The sequence below is a fragment of the Protopterus annectens genome, chromosome 12.part0, assembly GCF_019279795.1.
Source record: "Protopterus annectens isolate FY-2018-M chromosome 12.part0, PAN1.0, whole genome shotgun sequence".
Classification (NCBI taxonomy): Eukaryota; Metazoa; Chordata; order Ceratodontiformes; family Protopteridae; genus Protopterus; species Protopterus annectens.
This window is the reverse complement of record NC_056746.1, coordinates 611,948,775-611,974,993: the sequence shown is the minus strand read 5'-3', so window position 1 is coordinate 611,974,993 and position 26,219 is coordinate 611,948,775. Positions and strand designations below refer to the sequence as shown.

The window sequence follows — 26,219 nt, the reverse complement described above, 5'->3', positions numbered from 1 at the left end:
GATGTGAGACTATGATTGAACATGGTGCTTAGGTGGGCAGCCAGTTCGTTCTGACATTTGTGTAAAATGCAGCCTGGGATGTTGTCCAGTCCCATGGATGCTGTGTTTTTGGCTTTAGAGAGTGCAGTTCTTACCTGCATTGTTGTGATTACAGGGACTCTGCATTATTCTTGTATAGATAGTACAGGGACTCTGCATTCTTCCTGTATAGATATGGGCCCTTTAGGGGGTGAGGCGGGGGGGTAAAGTTAGCACTGAAACTATCTGCCAGGACATAGGCAATATCAGTTGGTTCTGAAATTTTCATGCCATTGTGTTGTAACTCAGAGCAGATCTGGGTGTTGCCGTTGAGATTCTTGATATAGCTATAGAATTTTTTGTGGTTGCCCCTAGAATCAGTGGCGATGTTTGCATAGCTAGCTTTGGAGAATCTTATAAGGGATCTCAGCTTCTTACTGAGGCTGACCAGGGAACGCCTCCACTCATGAGATTTTACTCTCTTTTGTTGCAACAATTTCTTCCTTCTGTTGTAGAGTTTATTTATGGCAGGGGACCACCAGATTGGCTTCCTTTTTTTGAAGGATAGTGTCTTGGTTCTGTTTGGGATAGCACGATCCATGCACTTGTGTAAGTGCTTATAGAGTGCATCTGTGTAGGATTCAGCAGTTGTAACTGTATTGTCCATCTGCATGGGTGTCATGAAGTTCGCCACTTCTGTTAAGAAGCATGAAGTTGGCTTTGGACAAATTTTTTACTGTGATTTCCTTAATGGGGGGTGGGGGAGGGATGTGGATATCTAGGGTGATTAGCTTATGGCCGGATCGGACCAATGAGGAGTTGACTTGAGGTGTGGAACACCAGTCACTCATGTTGGTAATGACTAGGTCTAAGATATTGTTGCCCCTGGTGGGGGTGTGGCTAAGGTGATCCAGGGCATTGGAATTTATGAATTCTAAAAAGCATTGCGCAAAGGAGTTGGTACATAAGTAGTTTTCCCAGTTAATGGGCATGGACATATATATATACATATATATATATATATATATATATATATATATATATATATATATATATATGTGTGTGTGTGTGTGTGTGTGTGTGTGTGTGTGTGTGTGTGTGTGTGTGTGTGTGTGTGTGTGTGTGTGTGTGTGTGTGTGTGTGCAAAACTTCAACTTAAAAAATACAAAAAAAATTTTTTTTTGCAGGGGACCAAGCCCCCCCCCCCCTCTGCCTCCCACCCCCTGCTAATTATATATATACTAATCCTGAGATCGCCCAGTCTTGGGGAAAGGGCATATTTCCCTACCCCAAGAACTGTGCAATCTCACGTACCTGTCATTCATTTGTTTAGTCAAACTTTTGTTGGCCGAACAAATGTCAACCAACAATAGGGTTGACAAATTTCAGTCAGCCCATATATATATATATATATATATATATATATATATATATATATATATATAATCACTGCATAGAAAGACATGACACTGGGTTACCATGGAGATCTGACAGTAGGATTTACAGAGTCGAGGAATTACCTCATTAAGGAATGTTAGCTACTAGCTGCATAGGCAATTTCTGTCTCTAGTTATGTGGAGGAAGAGAAATTCAGTGAATTCTTAAAGCTCATGTTTTCTCCTCAATGCCCTCTGCTGTCTCGTATTTGCTACTTGCTGTCATGGGATACTGTCAAATTAGGTAACTGTTTATAATCACAAGACTTCTTAGTGTGAATTCCAAAACCATGGTATCGAATGTGTGAAAAAGTGAACTTTCATATAATAAATCTAAGATCATTTTGTCTCAGATTATTCCCTTATTTATGAGGTATGGTAATCTCAGGGATATTATATTTAATTGATGAGGGGGGTTGAAGCCACCCACATTGGGGAAGTGAGGGTGAACATTTAACAGAGAACAGCAACTGTTGACATTTACTGCTCTCCTTCATTTTCTTTCTTTCTTTCTTTCTTTTTCTTTGTAGTTCTGGGACTTGTAGTTATGAATCAAGGAATTACAATACAGGGAAAGCTGTGAAATTAATTAAATATATGTCTCTTGCAAATGTTGTCAATCTTTGTGCAAGCATAATGTGATGTATATGAGATATGGCTTGACATATTATAAACTACTTGTTTTTCCTCTAAAGCAGCACAGTATAATGCGCTTACAAATCTTGTATAATACTGCACTCGGAGTTATACTTGGGTTGACATTCTGGAACTTTCTGAGGTATAGGTTGAGAACAAATCCAGAACTTAACATTACATTTCTGCATATCAAAATCTGAAAGTTTTCTAAAGTTAGTTGAAGTGATATAATAGCAGTGCAAATTTTCAGTACCTGGATAAATACCCCGAAGTACTTCCAACAAAGGGTGATATTTGAATATTAAAAATAAAGGACAATAAAAGAAATCAAACTCATTTAATTTCATTATAAGACAGCATATATAGCATGCTCTGGCAGGTGCTGTATGCCTCCATTATTAAACTGATAAGCATATTTATTCATATTTCATAAAAATCAGAGAACCTTACCTTTGAAGCCAGCGACTGTAATCGAATGTGGGCCCCACGCATTAATAGAAAAAGACCAGTTTCCAGGTGGTGGATGGGTGACTGTAAACATTTTTCCCCAAGATTCTGCCATGATTGCCTTGACCGTGATGTTAGTTGCTACAATATCATAATTATAGTAAGGAAGGGAAAAGTAAATCAGTATGCTGTAACTCAGTTTTTATTTTGCATATTTGAATATTCTGAGACATTATACTAGTGTCTAACGCAGTTGACTTGTACAAAAGAATAATTACTAACAGAATATCATTCATTAGTTTCCTTAACTATAGTATTTGACAAAAGTGTGTCAGTGGAAACTGTAAGGAATTATAACTTATTCTTCATTATACCTGTGCTGAGAGTTTGTAAAATATTTAGCCCTCATATGGAAATTGCTGTTGTCAGATATAACAAAACTGTTTGAGTCTAAATTGATCGTCTCAACTTTAAAAAAATAAAGTGAAAAAAATAAATAAATAAAATGCAATTAATCATATACTGCATTTCTAGTCACTCATTTTACTTTACATTTTTGTAACTGTTCTGAACTCATCTTTAGACAACAAACACTTTTTTCAAGGTCACATAAAAAGAGAATCACATGCATTTAACTGCCTAGCAGTACCTTGCCACTAAGAATCTTGCTGATGAGGATGTTGCCCAGTCATTACTGGATGTCACTAAGTCAAGGCTAGTGAATGCTTTTCTCTGACCTGCACTTATCATGGTCATTGTGTGACCTGCAGCTGATAAAATATAATAAGGCGATAAGGGTTTTGCCAAGTCCCATTATCATTTTGTATATCATCAATCTTTTTCCTTTGCTTTTCTGTTGTCTCAGAATCAGATCACTGTTTTTTCCTACATGTCCACATCATCCATTTAAATGACCTAATGCCCCCTTACCTACACCCAAATGACCTATTCATTCCTGATTAGTGGTTCTTGAGCTCAAAGGCCAGTGAGCTCTCTTAATCATCATATTATGGGAAACCCTTCTCATAGGTGAGAGCCTGACCCATCCCTAAACAGGACAAGAGCCCTATGGCCAATTCACTTCATGATTGGAGCTACCACAACAGCTCTGCTCTTCTCCAGGTTGACTTTCCATTTTAGTCCAAGAATTAGGAGAATTTGTTTGAATACAAACAGTGCTATATTCAGTTGAATAAGAGTGATACCAAACTTTACTAAGGAGGAAACAAGTAGTTTTGCTAAGTGACTACTGAATATGCATTATAAATAGGGTGGCCACCTTTTCAAATGGCCAAAGTGGGACATTTTCATGACACACATCAGATTTTACAGGCCGACGCATACCCACGGTCAGTACAAAGGATAGAACTTAACTTTTTTGCCTAAATAAAAGCTTATTCTTGCAGCAGTTTAGTTGCTTATTCTGTGTCTTGTAATATTTAGGTATTTTAGATACAGAAATAACTATTTTATGCAACTATTACGTAAAATATGGGACATAATTATGTCCTACAATCTCAGGGCATTTGCCATTTTTAATATTTTTTGTCAGGACACAACTGCCCAAAGAAGGACTGTCCCTCGCAAAGTGGGACAGGTGGTAACCCTAATTATAAAGAGTATCTACTAACTGATAACAGCAATGTGGAGAAACTAGAAGCTAATGTTGATAAATTTTGATTAAGTACAGCAGCCATGGCTATTTGATGCTGCTATGTGGACCAATTGTGCCCACTGCGACTCTTTGTGTAACTGCAGGCAGCTGTCCATACTACAGATATTGCTATTAAACTGATTAGTAGGAATGTTGGAAAGACAGGCAATACAGGGAACAATATGGCTCAAAATATCTGCCTATCTACAGTGCAGTGCCACTCAAATGCTGGCAATTTATAGCAACACATAAAAGTTGAAAAAGTCAAAAAAATTCAAATGAGCACACTGGCCCATAATAAAATTACACCTTTTAAGGTTCTAGGTTCATAGGTTCATATATTAGTACTAGGCTAACTGCCCTTGCGAGCCATTTTAAGCCTAGCCAATTATCCCTTGTGAGACTCAAACCCTGTACCTTGTGTTTGTAAGGCAAATACCTTAACCATTAGGCCACCCTCCCAACTTCTACAGCAATTAGATGCCTATAAATGGCAAAGTTCTATCTCCACTTTCACTTGACTTAAACCAGTAGTAAATCTCAGGAAGGTTACAAATAATCATCATACAAACACATAGCTATTACAGTACACACAGTGAGAAAACAAAATGTACTTATTTCAAGTCATCTACAGCTGGTATTTTAGGCAAATCCAGTGGAAAATTGTCACAATCAGTAGCCTTTCAGCTATGTTTGTTGCAGCCCATAGCAAATGAGCTCTGGGTCACACAAACGGTCAGTTTATAGCACCATATAAAAGATGAAAAAGCTGAAAATTTCAAAGAAGCACACTGGTGTAAATAGCAAAAGCCTCTTCAAGGTTTTGCAGTAACCAGTGGCCTAGGAGTGGCTAGGTTCTTCCGTCACTCTCATCTGAGTTTAATAGTAGTAAATTTCAACCAAATTACTAATAATCAGAAAAAATGTCCTTTTGCTCTTCTGCATGGGTTGTTACCCAGAAGGAAGAAAAAGAAATAAACAAACCCATTAAGAAAAACAGGACAGAACTAGTTTCTTCAAGATATTATCTCATTGAAAAGTTCTTGAAAGTACTATGGACTGTGCAGTTCTTCAATGAGTGGAGAAGAGGCAAGAGAAATTATCCTCTCTGAAGAGAATGTTGAGCTGGAAGCTATCATTTTATTCTTTTCAAGAGTGCTGCCCAAACATCACTGAATATAACTGGCTTGCTACTCTCCACAACTGAATTTATTTCAGCATTTGTGTCTGTGCTTGTTGTACACAGAAATTTCAGGAAGTGTGCATTGGACTCAGTAACTCTTCCTGTTAGATATAGCTAAGAAACATTAAGTAGGTAGACAAATTGCTCTTTTAAACATCATACCTCTCAACTTCTTAGAACAGGAAATCTGGACAAAGCCTAAAATAATGGAGGGATAAAGGTCCAAAACTGGGGATATGTTTTAAATATTGCTCTTTTAAACTTAGAACATTGAGAGAATAATAGGTTTTGTATTAGCATGTATTTTCTGAAAGATATGGAGTCTAAAACATACATGTCTGTCAGTATTTAATGACTTCAGTACTTGCTGAATTGCCAGAAAACCACAGATTCTATTAGGAACAGACCAAAAATATGAGGCAAAAATCTTGACATTCTGCAAAAATCTGTAGAACTGAGAGATATGTTCTATCTACAGTTAGTTAATTCTGAATAATATTAATGCAGTCTTGGATACATTAAGAGTTAGGTGGTTCAGTTTTCCTTAACTAAAATTTCACAGATGAGGGAGAAAACATTATGTGTTTTAATTTATAGGTTGAAGAGTCCATTATGCTGTTCAGTATCACCTGCATAAAGTAAGACAGAGAAATGAGGAATAGAAGAGATTATGTCACTTATAAATAGAATACAATGGGGCCAAAGACTTTTTCTTGGAGAATACCAGAGATTCAGATTCTTTAATGTGAGTGAGCCTATTATATTTGTTTCTTTGTCTAAGATAGTCTGAGAACCAAGCAAGTGAAAAGAGGATTAAACCTATGGTTTTCAGGTAACAGATAGGTATGTTATGTTAAAGATATCAAAAGTAAGGTTTAAATAGAAGAAAATTGCAACAGGATAGTTGTTGCTTACCATGGAAGAATAAATTTAATCACTGAAAAGGAAAAAAAACATTTGCAGCATTGTGAAATAAACATTGTTGGTAGTCTTTAAGGAGGACACATTTGTTTATGTGTTCAAGGACTTGATCATAGAGGAGCTTCTCAAACATTTTAATTAGGAAACAGAGAATGGATGTGTGTCTGAAGCCCTGTGATAAAGTAGGTGAAGAAAATGTTGGTGAGTGCAATAACAGCATGCTTAAACAGGCTGAGGGACTGGGCGTGTGGTGAAAGAAAGATCATAAATGTGAGGAAAAGTTTGAAGGGAAAAGCAGTCATATAAAGAAAAGAAGGATCTAAGACTTTAAAGTCAGTCTTAATTTTATCTTCTAGATTCTCTAGTTGTTTGAAGACTGTCTCGTGAGAGATTGCCCTAAAGTGAAAGGAAGGAGCAAACAAAGAAGTATGAGAGAATACAGGAGATCCTGAAGCTAAAGTTCATAGGTAAATACTAGACTAGCTGCCTTGTGAGCCATTTTATGTATAGTCAAGTGTCTTCAAAGGTGAAAATCAAACCCTTGTACCCCGTGTTTGTGAGATAAACACCTTAACCATTACATCAACCTCCAACCCCTCAATAAAAGTTGAGAGAAGGACAAGGATGATGATGTTTTGTAATAGATGTGAGCAACAATTGGTTATATTAACTACACATTTATTAATAATGAATGTCTGAGCAATAATTGGCTACATTAACTGCAAATCTATTAATAATGAATGTCTTTAATTTGAATTGCATGTTTGTGGATTACTGATGAGCTCCTATGTCACTTAAAATTGTTTATTTAGTTTATGTCAATGATAACCTTAAATAATATTTTAGGACTAGCTAACAAAGTAAATCACTTTCTTATAAAAATGAGTTTTATGCCTCTTTAATGACTAGTTTACAATGTTAATAGCCATAGTAGAGACAACTAATAAATGACAAATGACTCCAACAAACAAAATAAAGCAAAAACTTTAGGTCTGATGACGTTTACACTGGCTAAACGAAAGCGCTTATGTGTTTTATCTTTGATATTTTTACAATAAATACAAGGCTTTTATATTTTCTGAACTCTTGTGCTTCTTGTTTGCTGAGAGGACCTTAGACCGCCGGTTTTTGCTTTATTTTGTTTACAATGCTGCCTGAGAATTAGCTGGATGGTTAGAGTTTTACTGGAAAGATTATGACTCTTTCCATGCTTTTTCTCTTTGTTTCATGATAGCTTTCATCTTTATTAAAACAATGGCAAAATTCTTCTTAATTGTACATCAGACTGGGGGAGTAGGGGCATTATCCGTGGCCTGAGTAAGCTTTGTATTAAAGATTTCCAGAGTAGAGATGGTTAAGATAGACTGTCAGATGGCAGATCAATCTAAGCTCTGAGTCTAGTTGTCTTACCTTATTCTCAGAAAAATAAATGGGGGAGTTGAAATTTGGAGGAACAATAGGTGTCTTAAATTAAATGGCATCCTATATTGGGAGGTGAATTTGTTGAGCAAGAAATATGTTTTAGTCATTGGGGAATATTTGTGATTAGAAGATCTGGTAGGGATTCTTTATTGGAAGAAGATGTCCCTTCTGGCTGGAGAGGTGATAAGCAGGGAAAGGTATACTTCAGCCAGTATTTATTGGTTACTTTTGTTTGTCAAGTCAGTTGGTATTAAAGTATCCACTGATAATAATGTTTTCTTTAGATTTGTGGTAAAAAATGTAATTTAAAGTAGACTGTAAGAGTGTTGCATGTAGCTACAAGGAAGTGTGGTGAATGAAACAAGGCTTAAGTATAATATAGGTATAGAAGTGTTGCTACAATCTCCAAAGCTAAAGTTATTCACAGTAAAAGAGATAGAACTTTTTTTCTACCTAAGAAGTGTGGGCATTTGTAGCATTGTCCATATTCAGACTTGTGTTTTGGGCCTGGTTGTTTGTGGAGGCTGTGTGTCTGAGTACTTGTTCAAGGCTATCTTAGTTTAGCCAAAGCCATTCTGCATTTCAGTGAGAGGGGATTGTTTATGGTCATTGGCTGATTGGGGTTACCTGAACTACGACTTGGAGTAAGCACCTCATTGGTTCTTTTGAGCTTTTTTTAAAGTTGTTTCAGGTTTCAACTTTCTGTTACCTAAGAGGTTAACTTGTGCGTGTTTCTGCCATTTCACACTGAGCTAATCGGAGGAAGAGCACCGAGCAAACTCAGATCTGTAATATATAACATTAAGTATCCTGTTTTTTGCTTATTTTACAAGTTATTTATAGTACTTTTATTGTCTGCTGCATACTATTCTATCTAGTTTCACTGTGTGTGAGGTATTAACTGGAAATTGTTTACATTTATTAAGCATCTGTTTCCTGCCAAGGAGTGTATCATATAACTTGTTTGCAGTTAAAAGTTTTCTCTAGAGTCTCCTTGCTCTTTTATCTGTTTAAAACTTTCATTTAAAGGCTCACTGCTGCTTTTCAACTGTGATTAACATTTCTGCAGTTTTTTTTTCTACCTAAGTAGTGTGGGTATTTGTAGCATTGTCCACCCTCCCTCTCTAGTGGCATTGCGTTCTTATACTTGGTGGCTTTGCAGTTGCCTGCCCCTACTGTAAATTTGATCTGGGACACTCCTCCCAGTCTAGTGTCATTACCTCATTCTACCTAATCCAGGGAGAACATTTGAGAAGGCCAACCCACTTAGTTTCTGCTCCTCCTTTCCCCTTTCCACTTTATAAAAAATAAAACATTTCTAAGCTTGTTTCCTGCATTTTCTGTAAGTAGTTTAGTCCATATACAGATTTGCTGTAACCAGGACTGTTTGTAAGCTTCTGAGCCCCCAAGCCTTTCTGTGTTGGAGGGAAGCCTTCTAGCTTAATTTTGTTTCTTAGAACTAGCCAGTGTTTTTGTTTCAGCAATCAAATCTGTTTCTTTGAGCTCAGCACTTGTTCAGAACTCATTGTAAGCACTAAATAAGCTACAAATTACTACAGCACTCAACTTTCCTCACTTGACTAGAGGAAAACAGTTTTTAGTACTGAATAAATAAGCACCTATACAGGCATGTCTAACGGTCAGCTCCCAGTGTTTTCTCCTGTCTACCTGATGAATCTGGGCATCTTGGGGCAATGCAGCAATTGCCTCATGTGTACAGACAACCCTCCCCTTCTACCTCCCAACATTACAACCTGTGAGAGATGCACTTATGTAGCCAAACTGGAAGCAAAGCTCTCTTCACCCAAGACTGGACTAGACAGTCAAGAGGAGAAGGTAAACACTTGCACCACACCACACTCATCACATAGTCCCTCAAAACCTACACCACCAAAACACACACATAGAAACACAACACACACACCTGCATTTGTGGAGGCTCTCAATAAAAATCTGCCCAAGCAAAACTCCGAGATCACACTACAATAAGGAAAGGGGCAATCAGGGAAAGAAATTGCTGTTTTGAGCATTCGCGCTTTAGTGCATTTGCTCTTTATGTGTCGACCAAGAGGTGTTTGATGAAACACCTCTTTGATCTTTTAATATAGACCCGATATGAATAGCCCTAAAAATGCACCAAAGTAAAAGTCTGAGACTTGAGAGCCTGATGCTTTCTTCCACTTAAGCCAGGACTAGGAGGAAAGTCCATACTTTTAGGCAGAGAAAGAGGAGTATTAAGAACTTCTTGGGTTGCAACAGTCTACATTACTGAGTAAAAAATAAACCACAGTGGAATATCAACATTTCCAGACAAGCTATGGAAAGACAGAAAGTATTCTGGGAGTTCAGTAATATGCTTCTAATGAAAAAAATCAAAATCAGGAGTCCACAATGGCTAAATTTCTTTTCCATGGAGAGTGCCAACAAGCCGAATAACAAAAGGAAGCAATGGAATATCTTAACTAGAATGGAATATAAGATAAAGAGAATCAGATATAGGGGAAACCACAGAAACAAATGATGTTGCTATGTAACAAAGACAAACACTTTGTGTTCCAACTCCCTGGACCCAACGAGTATACGGGCCTATACTTTAGAAGGAGAAAACACAGTTTGAGGTGATCCATTTAGTGCAGTTTGGAATATGCCCCCCCCTTTCTTTCTCTACTTTCTATTTATTTGAAGACTATAATCAGATGTGACTCTGGCTGCTGTCACAGTCTTCTAAAGCTGGATGCATTTGGCATCACCAGAAAACTACTATGATTGTCAGGATCTCCTGAGTGTCAATGACCTGCTAACAAAAAGGAATACATCTAGAGCTCTTATGCAGCCAAGAGAAAATTTTGATTGGAGGTATGCTATTGATGGAGTACACTATTGGTATGAAATTTTCTTCTCTGCCCCATGACCAACTGGGTAGCATGTGATCGATTGTTCAATTACTACTAGCATTTGAACTGATTATGGCTTCATGGAAAATTATAGCCTTTGATATCATTGAAAATGTGTTTGAAAATTAAAATATTCACATACTTTACAGTTTCAAGGCTCAAGGTCATGTTTTTGCTGTTCTAAGGCTTTCTCACTTTTGTTTGTACAGGATTAGAACTGTTATAAGTTGGTCATAGAAAAACACAAAATCTGTCACACTGCATTATGCTCTGCTATAGAGTTGCTAGAAAATTTTGTCTTTCTTTTTAAACTGCTAGTTCAAAAATTTAGTTATAGTTAAATTTACTGTCATATTATAATGTATAAGCTTGGAGCATCACTCAGATAACTGAATCTCAACATGGATGAGTGACTATCATGTTTCAGACCACAGCCTCCATTTGTCTACTATGCTACTCTAATTTAGGCACCTCACCCCCAACCCTGAACTGGTTCTCAAACTATCTCATTGATGGACAACAATCCACAAAATGGCAGCAATCCTGCTCACTCTTCCTCAACATAACCACAGGAGTACCCCAAGGATCCATATTGGACCCCTTCTATTTAGGATATTCATTAATAACTTCCATAACACTCTTACTCAAGGCACCATGAGTCAATATGCAGATGATTCTACAATCATCTGTACTGACAAATCCACTTTTGAGTTACAACTACTAACCCAACAAGCCTTTACATCTACAGAAACGTGGATGTCAAATAACCATATCACTCTAAACCCCAACAAGACTAAACTTCTATTATTCACCCCCCAAAAGACTACCCTCTCAACAAGAATTAATTCTCTACCCACTCCCAGAACAAGACTATCATAGAAGTTGTCATGAGTACCAAACTGTTAGGTGTCATCATTGATGAAAACCTAACATTCAACCTCCATATCCATTGCAACATTAAAAAACACACCAGAAACTGGGTACCCCATATAGACATAACCATTTCCTTAATCCCACTCTGAAAAAAGCTCTAGCATCATCCTTTCTACTACCATCCTTATTATATGGAGCCCCTATGCTCACCAATATCCATTCCTCTCTGAAAACCAAACTTGACTCATGTTACAGTAAGGTTGCCAAATTCGCAACAAATGCAAAATTCTTGGCACATCACTGTTCATCTTTACAGTAACTAAACTGGCCTGAACTACCACATTGTCTCACCTACCTACAGTTAACTACTGCACATAAAATTATATACAAACCATTAGCTTGCCCTTCTCTTTCCTCCTTACTGTCTTTGTATCACCCAAACAGACCGCTCAGATCTGATAACAAAACACTGCTCAAAGTAGAAAAACCCAGTCTCTCAGCTTGTCAAGTGCTCTATTCTTTTACTGTCTCTAAACTTCAGAACACTCTCCCATCTTCAGTCACTTTCATCTGTAATCCTGCTCTCTTTAAGAAGTCCCTTAGACAACATCTCTCCTCAGACCGGCTATGCTTGTGCCAAAATTGCTCTCACTAAACTGCTCCTCCTACTTTAACCCACTTCTCTATGGCTTGCTGATGTGCCAGCTAACTCTCTCTACAACCAAACTTCACTTGCCATACCCGTTTCTTCACTCCAATCCATCTTACACTGTCTTCTGTCTATTTCTCACCTCCATTACTAACCACCGGAGCCATCACTCAGCCTTGACAACTTCTTCTATTCACACCTCAAATCTCTAACAGTTAATCTCATAAAACTGTCGTCCCATTTGTATAAATCCTTAGCAATCAATAATCTCTAAGCTGACTTTCTATTTGCATAGAGTCCTTTAACAATGCTAATTACTTACATAATGTAAATGGGTGTATGTATTATAAATAATCTGAACCTTTTGCTCATACTATGTCCAATACCCGTTAGCTCTGGTATATATTTGTATTTGCACCTGACTTGTTAATTATATGTCCAAGCTTGTTACTGTATAATACCCATTAGCTCTGGTATGCATTAGCATTTGTATCTACTTCTTAATTGTATGTGGAGCTTTTCTCTCTGGGCCTCCACTGAAAATGGGCTCACCTAGGCCCAGTGGACCTTCCCGGTAAACAAATGCAATAAAATAAATAAATAATACTCTTGAGTAAATGGCGTAGACAGTGCTCCTAGGCTACTCCTGAAACAAGTCACATGTATTCAGCAAGCTTACGTAGTTAAGTAAGCAATAATGCCCAAGAGGGTGTGTTTTATTGTGGAAATAACACCTGTCCAGGAGGGGTGTTCTGAGTCCCGATGCCACAGGCAGAGGGCCTCTACTCCCCTGGAAGAGCATTATTTCCATAATAACACACACCCTATAGGACATTATTGCACTTAGAGAATGGACTGGCTGTAAAAGTTTGTGTTTTACTTATTTATTTATTTTTTATTATTATTTTTTTATACATTTTTGATGTAAAATAGTTCCACCACCTAAGGTTTTAGATTTTCTGTAGTATATGTTAATGGTGTTGGAGGAAGTATTTAAATCCAAAATATAACATTTTAAAAAATATCCAGGTATTTACTTTAGTTTTTGGTCCCTTACTCCTAAAACATTTGGTTTATTGCCAGTCATTGGAGACAGAAGTTATTAAATAATGACATGCATTTGAGTTTCAGACTTTTATTTACCTCAGAAAATTAATGCTAACACAAATCCTCTTATTTGAGCAAGTTTTAATTTCATAAGAGCAATAATTAAAATCTGTTCCTATCTTTGAGCCTTTGTTCCCCCTTTATTTTAGGCTTTATCCAGATTTCTTCAGCTGAAGGGTCCAGATGTATACAAACCTCTTTATTGCTGCCAGTGGTCAACCTCACTCACTCTTTCTCTCTCTCTCTCTCTCTCTCTCTCTCTCACACACACACACACACACACACACACACACACACACACACACACACACACACACACACACACACACACACACACACACACACACACACACACACACACACACACACACACACACACACACACCCCTCTGCTTCAGAAAATACATGCTAAAAGAAATCATTTAAAAAAAATTTTCCAGTTTTGAGCCTGTTTATTTTAGGCTTTTCCATATACCTTGATCTAAGACTAAGAGGTAGAGACATAGACAAACCTCATAACTGCTGCTGCCAGTGGATCGCTGAATCGCTCTCACTTTCTCTGTCTCTCTCTCTCTCTCACACACGCACACACGCACACACACATGCACACGCGCACGCACACACATTTTAATTTATTCTTTCTTATTTTACACTTGCTAAACAGCAAAAGCATTAATTAGCAAGTGTAAAATAATGAGGGCAGTTATGTTTTTTCAGTCTGAGCTCCATGACAGACTCATTTTTCAGCTGGCATTACCTGTAGATTAACACCCTGCTGAGAATGTTCATTCTCCAATCAGGGTGCGATCTACAGATCACCCATTCTCTAAAATAAAATAAACACCCTGTATCCATAAATCTCAGTTGTCCACATTTTCACAGAATGTCCAGATTTTTCCCTTATATTTTTGGTCTGGTACTCATAAAATTTGTATTTTTCTGGAGTTTTGTGGCAAATCAGTGAGGAATGAATTCATTAAATAATGACAGGCATTTAAGTTTCAGACGTCATACTCTTCAGAAAATGCATGGTAACAAAAGACCTTTTATTCTAGCAGCTTTCTAAGTTTATAAGAACAATATTTAAAATTTGTCCCTACTTTAAGGACTTTGTTCTCCCATTATTTTTGGCTTTGTCCAGATTTTTTGTGCTAAGAGGTTGAGCACTATGCTTGTATCAACAAGTAATGTTTTAATTAAACTGTGAGACAGTAATAGGAAAATCACTGATTACACTTATTTGATTAACAAGCATTCCCTAAGTAACCTCCTTGCATTAATCATAGTGTTTTTCCCTGCAATGCCATGATTTAAGCATCTCATATCTGACATTTATGCAATGTCAGAGATAGATGTCTCTCACACACAACATTCAGTACTTTCCAAATTTGGGTACACTTACACAAGATCTTCCTCATACCGATCAGAAAAGGTTTCTTCATAATGGGCTGTGCAGTGTGCAAGTCTTATATATCTTTGCAAAGTAGGAATATCCTTTATTTATTTCAGGTAGTTTTTAGGTTCTCCTGTAAATATATTATGTTTTACTCCAAATATTTACATTCAGAAATGGAAATAAGAGGGTACTATACAGGATATAGAATGAGCATAAGGGACAGTTCTTAATTATGGAAAATGGAAATTTTGTGTTATCATCTAAAGACTCAAGTGCTATTAGACACCCTAGGCTGAAACTAATTGATATTGGAACATGAGACAAGGGCAGTGGCAAAGTCTTTACCCAGTTTTCACCAAGGCTTTAATCCTATGATCACATGGACTGAAGACACTTGGTAGAGATCCTACTGCCTTCTACACTGCACCTGTGGATTATTCCCTGCTCTTACTCTGACCATGCATTCCCTGCCCTTACTCTGACCACTTAGTGCAGATTGATATGTGTGTGTGTGTGTGTGTGTGTGTGTGTGTGTGTGTGTGTGTGTGTGTGTGTGTGTGTGTGTATATATATATATATATATATATATATATATATATATATATATATATAGACCAGTCCCAGATCCTCATTAAGTATTGAAAACCAACCCTATTATGTCAGACTGGGTAACTTCCAAGGCATCTTAAATAGAATTATCAATTCCTTCCTCAAAGCACATGACACAGTGCTATGCCAATACCAAATCCTCCGGGATACCTATAAATGTTACATATATGTTCACCTCAAGACATGGCAGATGCCCTTTTGAGATCATGGTTTGAAAAGATGGACTACATACAGTCAGCATTAAAGATGATTGTCTTCAAACATCACGCAAACATCACATACATGGTAATGCAACAAACTAAAACTTAAGAAATGATCTATGGTTAAATTGTCACACTATTATAAATAGGAAAATTGATGCACCTCCATACAAGCTTCATCTCCATATAATAGTATGTGTATAGAATTCTATAGTAAGTGAGAACCTACAAAGTGAGCTGTCAAAGGTCCTTGTGTCTATGACCAAGCATGTTCATACTCTTAGAGCGAATCCAGTAACGTTATATGCTCACTCAGTGCTATCAAAGGTCCATGTGTCTATGACCAAGCATGCTCATACTCTTAGAGCAAATCTAGTAATGTTATATGCTCAGTCAGTGATATCAAATGTCCTTGTGTCTATGACCAAGCATGCTCATACTCTTAGAGCGAATCTAGTAACTTTATATGCTCAGTCAGTGCTATCAAAGGTCCTTATGTCTCTGACCAAGCATGCTCATACTCTTAGAGCGAATCTAGTAACATTATATGCTCACTCAGTGCTATCAAAGGTCCTTGTGTCTATGACCAAGCATGTTCATACTCTTAGAGCGAATCTAATAATTTTATATGCTCAATCAGTGCTATGCATAGCTGAGCATCTTCAAAATGGATGGATGGATCTCTGTGATGATATTGGATCCTCAGGATTAGAAACATAACTGGTCTCAGAAGAGATCAGACCCTCATTATCCACCCCAATATCCAGGACAGTTATTTGTACTGGCAAGTTGAAAATACTGAAAGCAAAGTTTAAGATGACTTACCAGGGGATCTGCAAAAAATTACCTTCCACAGGGATTCTGTGGTAGGTCTAAGGTTCTATCCTTTTACAAGCATATATAGAAACAAGTTACTTTTGACTCCTGTCTTAAAACTGGATTAAGACCTGCTTCACTAAGGGACTAATTTCCTAGTCCCTTTTCATATTATAGACTACAGATTGTATACAGGCATTTGGAAAAATAAGACCTAAAGTATTCTGTTATATATGAAGACCACATAGACTTTATTAAGGGAAGGCAAGCTTGAGGCAATTCTTTGAGTATTGTTTATTTTCTGAAGACATGTAGTAAAGATTCAGTCTATGAATAATATATTTGGTTGATGCTGACCTTGTTGAATGAACATCTTTGTTGTGCATGATGAGAAGGTATAACTTTCTAGAACCTTCTAGTCTCTCCATAGGGATGATATATCATTGCTCTTCCACAACAGCGTGATTGGGTATCTACCTCATAGGAAGCTCTTTGTGTTGTCCCTAGTTCCCTTATTATTTACGTTAGCTCTGGAGCCTTTTGTCCTCATATCTAGAGCCATACCAGTGATACCTGTCAAACATTTAACCAATGAAGGCCCCAAGGACAAGTGTGCAGTTTTTGCAGATGTTCTTTTATTTATATTCAAAGACCTTCACAGTACTACCTGAGATCTGACAATTAATACAAGATGTTGTTAAAAGTCTTGGGCTACATAAAATGAATATAGCCATATCAGTCATTCTGTCACATGACATGCAACTTGCCCCCTATTTAGAGCATAATTTGAATTTCAGTGGAAGCACAGGACCATAGGAATTTATAAAATAAGTTGACTTCAAATACCATCAGAACTTGGGATGTGAATATCAGCATGATCCAGAACACAACAAAGAGCAAAGTTAAAGCGTGGCAGAGCTTAAAATCTCCAATGGAGAAAACAACAGTGATACTAAAATGGCCTGTTACTGCAGGTTTTGCCTTTCTACATTTCTATTAGGGAAACAGTTTGAAAAAAAAAATGAAACCGGGCTTTATGTGATACCTTTAAAGCTAAGGGTGACATCAGCATAATGTTTTTATGCCAAATAGCAAGGAGGTCCATCTTAACTTTCACTGAATATGGCACTTCATGCTTGCATTAACAGTTTAGTGTGATTTTGGTGGTATTTGACACATGAAGCTTCTTGAAAACCTTTACAAGGACAGGTGCAAGCTAAAACATCGATACCTGATTTGGGTTTCTGATCTAAAGGAAATGGAATTTTGCTTTCACACAGCAGCTAAATAAGGCCATGGCACTAGGCCCACATGAAATTAGAAACCTATAAGTTACTCAAGCTATATTACCACAGTATAGCTGATCATCAAAATCACAGCAAGGTTATCATAACCATAACAGACTGGGTCTTCCTTTATTTTTGAGGAGTTTTCTAAGTCAAACAAATGCCACCTCCATTTGCTAGATCATGGAACAGGGCCTACTCACTGAACTGAGGTCAGTTAGAAAATGAGGGTCAGTTAGCAAATGAAGTTAGTGAGTAAATTAGGGCGATATAGTATCATTCTAAGTATTGGGCTGCTGCAGTGGTGCAGCGGTTAGCTTTGCTGCCTCACAGCAAGAGGTTCTCCAGTTCGATCCTTGGCTGGGGTGCCTTCTGTGCGGAGTCTGCATGTCCTCCCTGTGGTCATGTGGGTTTTCTCTGGGTGTTCCAGTTTCTTCCCACATCCAAAAGACATGCTGTAGGTGGATTGGACACTCTAAATTGGCCCTAGGTGTGAGTGTGTGCGTGTGTGTGCCTTCTGTGGAAGGTTGGGCACCGGGCTGGCAACTCGACATCGTAAAACTCCACTGCCAATCATGAATGGACGGGTGATCTGCTGTGGCAACTCCTAACTGGGAAAAGCCAAAAGAAGAAGAAGTATCATTCTAAGTATTGTGTGTTCAATATGACTTAGAAACAAAGTGCATTCAGTAGTATGGACTCCTGGGACTCTCTTCTTAAAAAGACAACAGAATTTGGACAGTGAATTCTAAACAATGAATCTCTGTTTCAGTATATCTTTCAGCTTCATTTGAGAACCAGTTGCAAATGACATATGTATCTCTAATATCTACAAAAGGGGTCTCAAAGTGAAATGGCTCGAGACCTGCATGAAGCTGATTACTGTAGCAAAAAAACTCAAAACCCATAGGAAATACATCAATGTGTAAACTGCCTTTACTGTGCTAACTGCAATCGGATTAACAAATTCCACTAAGCAACTGGACTGTTACTCAAGAATTTTAAGTACTACAAAAAGAAGATGGTTCCACTACAAAATGATCCCCATAATATGTCCAGGGGAAAAATGGCAGTGTGTGTGTGTGTGTGTGTGTGTGTGTGTGTGTGTGTGTGTGTGTGTGTGTGTGTGTGTGTGTGTGTGTGTGTGTGTGTGTGTGTGTGTGTGTGTGTGTGTGTGTATGTGCGTCTGTCTTGGAGTATTTCCAAACATAGCTTCAATGTTGATTTGGGAGCAAACCTCCTACCTCATAACTTCTTCCAGGGTAAATGCTCTAGGGAGAATGAACAGTCCATGTAAAAATCGTGTACTATCATACAAAAGTTTTGTGAAGGCATGTGCAGCAAGCATGGCTTGCAAGACAAAATGGGCAAAATCATGAATACTTTGAAGAAGAACTTGAGAGGAAAATCAGACAAATACATAGTAGTAAAATGAAATGAGGTTCTGTCTAAAAAATGATAATCAGTGCTGAATAATTCACATTAATGATAATTGCTTCCAGCTACACAAATAGGCCTTGGATTTCTGTGCTGCATGCGATGTCTCATTATAATCAGAAAAAAAAACTGTGCTGGATCCCAAAATCTAATTTTTCAGGTTCCGGTAAATCATTCCACTCTGGTAATGCAACACCTGTCAACGTGGAACTAGAAAGGGACATATCAGTACCTACAAATAGTTGAAGGTTGACTATAGTTTAGAAAAGCTACCAAATATTGAAACTCCACCCAAAAATGGTTTATCTTTGTTGATGGCTTCAACAGAAGGAGATACCAATGGACCACAGCTCCTGTGATACTTACCATTTAAAAAAAGGGCAGACAGAAAAAAAGTTTTAGTCATGTCCCTAGGAGTACAGTTGGCAATCACAGGAGCTTTGCATGAAGAATAGGATTGCTAGGTTTCAACCCTGAACCCACACTTCACAAAGCTATGGTCACTAACATCTCAATGTTATGCCTTAGATATGTATCACACTTTCTCACTTGTGCAGCAAGTGCTAGTGATATTGTATCACCATCCATTTGAATGACTCAGCCTAGTACCAACTGAATGGGCTCCAGGAAGGGCAGTTCTAACTGCTGTCTGTAAGGCAAGACAAGACCATTGCTTAGCTAGAGTTAGCAATTCTGACATGGAAGAGCATAAGAAAGAATGTTAATGCAAATCACACCAAATAGCAATAGTGTAATGGTAGAGCGTTCGCACAAAGAAGAGGCATTCACAGTTCGAGTCCCACCACTCCCCTTCATATTTATTTTTTAAATCAGTATATGAAATAATACCTGACAAATATGTTTAAACATTACCAAAAAGCAGTGAAATGGCCAATGTATCAGTGAACAAAATAAATATTTTAAAGGATCCTGATATAAAATTGCCTGCAGTTAAGCAGCGCTTCACCCAGCGCAATAGAGTTGCCCATAGTTTAATAGCGCTTTACCTAGTGCAATAGAGGTGCCCACAGTTTAATAGCACTTTACCTAGCACAATAGAGTTGCCCATTGTTTCGTAGTGCTTTACCTAGCGCAATAGAGTTGCCCATAGTTCAATGGCGCTTTACCCAGCGCAATGTGTTTGTGAGAGTGTGAGCGCCAACCAGGGCACCGAGGAGCAACGTAGAGCAAAGTTGCTTAAATGCAGCCACACCCCCTAGCCTGCCTGGATAGTATGAAAATAAAATTAATTACAAGATTCGAACCCAGGACTCTGTGCATCAGAAGCAAAGTACAGAACCACTAAGCCATGACAACATAGGGGAAACAGCCACTATTAACAGTCATATATGTTCGAATGGTAGTTTAACCATTACTAAGCAGGTCTGCAGTCAGCCGAGAATTTTACAAAATGGCCAATCACAAAAAAGTGTGAGAAATGCGGCATATTTAAGCCCCACAGGCGGGAATACATGCCATAACTGATTGTAGCTCACATCTGCAGTTAGAATGTCTGGTGTCGGAGAGGGAAAACGCTTCCGAGTGCAACATTGGGGCATCGAGGAGTCCAAATACATGGTTTGGCTCCTTGTCCACCGTCATGAGTCAAGACTCCTGCAGGGCCAGTTCCAAGGGATGGAGTACAAGGCAGAGGCTTGAAACCAGTTAACTCGTGACCTCACCAGTGCCACGGGCGTTCCTCGGACTGGTGAGCAGGTCCGTCACCACCATGCAGACCTGAAGAGATGAAAGCAGGATTGCCTGAACCAATGGATACAGGAGGCCCATGGGATGCGGGATGCCCCACAACTGAGTATGTAGCCATGGAATGCAGTATGTAAGAATTGCTAATGGAGTATGTATAATGGATAGGTATGTCTCAATATCCCTTCATTTACTTTACAGCTGCAGCTGACCGTGCTATGAATCAGCAAGCCTATGCTGATAGGCTGCTAAGGCTGCGCCACCAGGCAGGTTAGTGATTATTCTGCATGTACTGTTATATAAAATATGGGAGAGAGCATGAAAAAAAGTGTTGTAGTCCAATAATGCAGCCATAAAATTGCCTGAATAAGTCCTCTGCATGTACTGTCAGATAAAAATGTCAGAGAGGCAGAAAAAGAATGTAGAAACCCATTAAGAAAGGTAACATATGTCTGGAATAATATCTCTGCAGGCACTGTTATACAAAATAAGTGAGTGAGCCTGAAAAAAGATTGTTCTAACCTATTAATAAAGGTATTATATGTCTTGAACATGTCTGCCATATACACCGTTAAAACAAATAAAGGAGTGAGCCTGTGGAAAAGTGTGTAATGTCATTAATAAAGGTCTAAAACCCAGAGTGTGTCTGTGTCACAGAGTCTAAAATGTTGTTGTACCCTTGCAATATACAAACAGTACTGTTTGAAAAGGTGCTGGCAACCCAGAGTTGTGCAGTCCCATATAAAGTGAGTAATGGAAGTACTAGTAGCTGTGAAACATATATACAGTCCACAACAGGCAGTTACTGGCTGGCATGAATAAGTAAACCTGGCACATGCGTAGCATGTCATTTTTTCCCCAGAAATGTGAGTGTGTGTCAAGAAATGCAGGGTTCTGTACAAATCAAAGTGAAAATGTCATGTGAAAACATCCCAGATATGTAGATAAAGAAATATAAATGCAATCAAGAAATATGTAGCAGTAACATCTGCATCCTGGAGAATTAGTATGTCAGATATAGGTCAGGCATATATTGAACTAGCCAAACCCAGTACACAACCTAATGTATGGTGGCAAGTGTAATAATACAGGTAGGGGATATACACTTCCAGTCACTATGGACCTTCCCCACACCCATCCTGTACATCCCGAGCTGGTTTCCCTACTTTCTTCCCCTCTTTGTCCACCCTTTATCACCACATTCCTATCTCCCCATTTACTTTTCTGTCAAAGAAATGAGCCCAGGGGTTAGCAAGAGTAAGCACTTGTAAACAGTAGTAAGTGAGTTTGCACCAGTGTGCGCATGTGTGTGCTTAGCTAAGCGTCGCTAAGCGTCGTGCAAACCCGCGCAAACCCACTTACAACTGCTTAAAATTGCCTTAGTCACTGTGTATGACAGGGCCCTAGTACTGCTCAGCAGCAAAATAAAATACCCTTGTCAGTCTCGAACCCCACACCTTGGACTCACCAGTCTGCATGAAGTACCACTAAGCCACAACAGATATACAATAACTTGGTGCTGTAAGAAATATATCATGCATTACAATGAGTGAATGTAAAGGGAAAATAGGAAAGCCATAGGAACACATTGCAATAACTACAGTTGTATGCCAGTTAATTCTCTAATTCGAAAAGATAGTACATACTCCCATGTATCCAGTGTTAGCATTAGGAGGTGTGAGTAAACTTACACACTGAGAAGAGTGCACTGGAAGAAGCAACAGTCATGTTTCAGTACAACATGCATATCACTGGCTACAACCCTAGCTTCAGATATGAGACATATACCAACCTTCTGACTGAGACAACAGTGTCCACAGCAAACAAGCATGGGCCCCACCTTATACAACTGAAAGGGCTACGCCTACCTAACCTAGCATTTTATAGCAGTGTCCTGCAATCACAGTGAGTACTGCAATTAGCACACAGCAGGCTGCATGCAATTACCAAATGGTAAGCACCAATTGGTGCAGAGGCCATCACATGCACATGTGCAGATACCTAGAAAAGCAGCCTGTACTTGCTGTCCACACATGCAATAATATCATTGCACCAACTGAGAGAGAGAGAGCGAGAGAGACAGACAGAGACAGACAGACAGACTGAGACAAACAGGCTGTAAGTGACAGACACTGAAAAGAAAGACCAACACACAGAGGAAACCAAAACCAAAAAAAAAAAAAAAAGCAACAGCTACAACAGACGGAGGTGAGGAATACAAAGGTAGGGTATGTAACAGATATGTATTTGCAGGCATCCAAATGATGTGTCTGAAGGGTACTCTACATGCTGTGAATCATCCATATGTGGCAGCAGTCCATATCTATATGTATATGCACATGTGCATAGGGCAAGGGACATACTGCAACAGTAGTTAAGGCTGGACATATATATGTTGTTGAAGGTTGATATGTGCACAAATGTATGTAGGTTGTAGTGTGTGGCATTGCAGACAGCAAGCAGTGCCGGTATATGTCATGTGGTAGTTAAACGCTGTGGGACTGAGCTACAGGCAGTGAGGCCTGCTACAGCTATACGACCTGAGGACAGCAAAATGCATTCTGCACAACACTGTGCAATATTATTACATAACCGTATGTCTCACAACTGTTTCATAACTGACATCCCCCACCATGAAAGGTGGGCAGTATATGTACCTATATGTGCATCTAAATGTACAGCAATGGATGTATACATGTATGTGTGTATATATATATATATATATATATATATATATATATATATATGTATATATATATATATATATATGTATATATATATATATATATATATATATATCTATATATATCTATATATATATATATATATATATGTATATGTATATATATATATATATATATATATATATAAATAGATATATATATATATATATATATATATATATATATATATATATATATATATATATATATATATATATATATATATATATATATATATATATATATATATATATATATATATATATATATATATATATATATATATATATATATATATATATATATATATATATATATATATATATATATATATATATATATATATATATATATATGTATAGATATAGATAAATATATATATATAGATATATATATATATATATATATATATATATATATATATATATATATATATATATATATATATATCGGTATATATAGATATATATATAGATATATATGGATATATATAGATATATATGGATATGTATAGATATGTATAGATATGTACTGCTATGTATAGATATGTATAGCTATGTATATATATATATATATATATATATATATATATATAGAGAGAGAGAGAGAGAGAGAGGGAGACACGGGGTCATGCGTACTGCAACAGGTGCCTGTTGACCAAGGCATGCACTGAACACCAGTGTTGGTACTGCAGTGCCATACCCCATTCCAAAACACTTTACCCAGTAACTACCACATAGGTGGTAGCCTGCCTAACACTGAAGGTGTCAGAAGGGAACATGGGACACAGGTGAACAGTAGCCTCCCCTTTGATAATCACAGTGCCACACTAGTCTTGTAATCTGTCTATGTGGTACGTGTCATCACAAAAGGTGTGTCATCTAGGGAAATATAGGCAGTGTTCCGCTCTACTCATCACAATGCCCCATGTGGTATTTTCCTCACATGACAAGTACAGCAAGTGGAAAGGCCACAGACATACCTCACAAAGAGTAATACTGCCCTCAAACACATGCCCTATGCAGACTGACTCACAAAACCATAGCTAGAGTGCATTGCATACCACCCACCCAGAGGTTACCTCTGCCAAACATACAGAGGTATGTCACACCCATAGAAGTCGGCCAACCACCATGTCAACACCTCACAATCCCTCCGGGCTGCATGACTAGGGCCCTAATCCTCGCCACCTCACTAAACAGCACATGCTGGAGGTACAGGTTCCTATCCACAAATATGCCATACTCTGGACTAAACCACCCAGCATTAACAAACAAGGCTCCTCATTAGCAGCTGTCATACATACCCCTGATGATTGTTTGGGAGATAGGTAATATGCCCTGGGAGTCACCTCTGTGTATCCGGCTGACAGGAGCATGTGAAATGACATTACATGTGTGTCAAAGGCCAGGATAGCATATGGCTAGGCTGCTCTTGGCCCTATAGCATATTACCTACCTATGACACAATGCACACACACATGTACTCAGTGCAATACCTGCTATGTGAGGTGGAATGAGTGTGACAGTGAATGTGTGCAAGGTCTGTAAAGGTGTGATAGCTTAGTGTGAGGTTGTTATTGTCATGGTAGTTTGTGTCCTAGGTGTGAGGCCAGAGGAAAGATGTGTCAGTTATTGGGATGCAGACATAGTAGGATGGCATATGTTGTGACGTAGTTCCTTGTGTACGACTGTTGTGTCCCATTCTAGGCTGAAGCAATACATGTATGCTCAGTAAGTGGTACTGCTGGTGAATACAGCTCACATATGAACTGTTGTACTACCTGAAGCTGTAGGCCTAAACAGCACAGTATGGTGTATGTTCACATTCCCTGGTAACACTGTCTTGTGTGTTTCCTGTAGTCTGCTCAGATTACATACCTCAGGCATAGGTATCTGTACGTAGGGGCACACAGTACTGTAAGGTACACAGGTAATGCTTATCTGTGTCGGCATACATTTGTGTGTTGTATGTATGTCTGATGTGTGTGTAATGATGCATGTACCAAGCCTGCAATCACATGTGTGTTACAGGGTATGTGTGTGTACCTAGCAACATGTATACTCTGTTACAGCAGTATGCCAGCTATATTAACAACCGTGCACATATGTTAGGTAGGGGTATGGCATCAACGACTAGGGTGGTTTACTGGTAATACTGTAAATATACTTTACATTCATTGCATTGGATGACATATTTCTTCATGCATTAGCTTGATATATACCCCCGTGGCGAGGTTGTGCATTGTATCCCAAACAGTGTGCCGAGTACTGGTGTATACTAGTTTGTTATATGGAGTGTGGCAGGCACTGTCAGCCAGTTGTGGGCTGAGCACTGATATGTGGTATTGAACGTGTGTATCCTCTGACAGACAAACAGATGCTATATATGGCAGTTAAGTGATATCTGTACTTAATAATGTTAAGTGTGCCACATGACTTGCTCACACATATTTTGTTTAATTGTCTTCTAGGGCTATGGCTCATCAACGCAATCCGTCCGATACAGCTGCAGAGAAAGAGGAAATACATAACAGCCTGGTGCAGCACTATACACTGCTGTTTTCCAGGGCCAGCCAGCACCAGCATGAGCGTACTGCACTGTGGCAAGATCTTGTTCGTCGGGTAAATGACATAGGCATGCATAACCAGACATATGAGCAGGTAAGCCATCACTGCAGTGATTTAATTAGACATGTCCGGCAGCGTGCATCTGATATCCATAGACAACAGCTTGCCACAGGTAGTGGGGCGGCCATACATCCCCCCTCACCAGAGTGGAGGAGCTGCTCCTAAGCGTGGTGGCTCC

The 26,219-nt window shown here is 38.3% G+C and overlaps 1 protein-coding gene across 1 annotated transcript in view; it reads right to left on the bottom strand.

The window, feature by feature from the left end:
• Positions 1-26,219, bottom strand: part of LOC122816744 (uromodulin-like) — a gene marked incomplete in the record, with an annotated part of 268,054 nt that overhangs the window by 134,797 nt on the left and 107,038 nt on the right. The window contains 1 exon segment of the mRNA XM_044089741.1: positions 2,541-2,678. Within this exon segment, the coding sequence (XP_043945676.1) occupies positions 2,541-2,678 (138 nt within the window).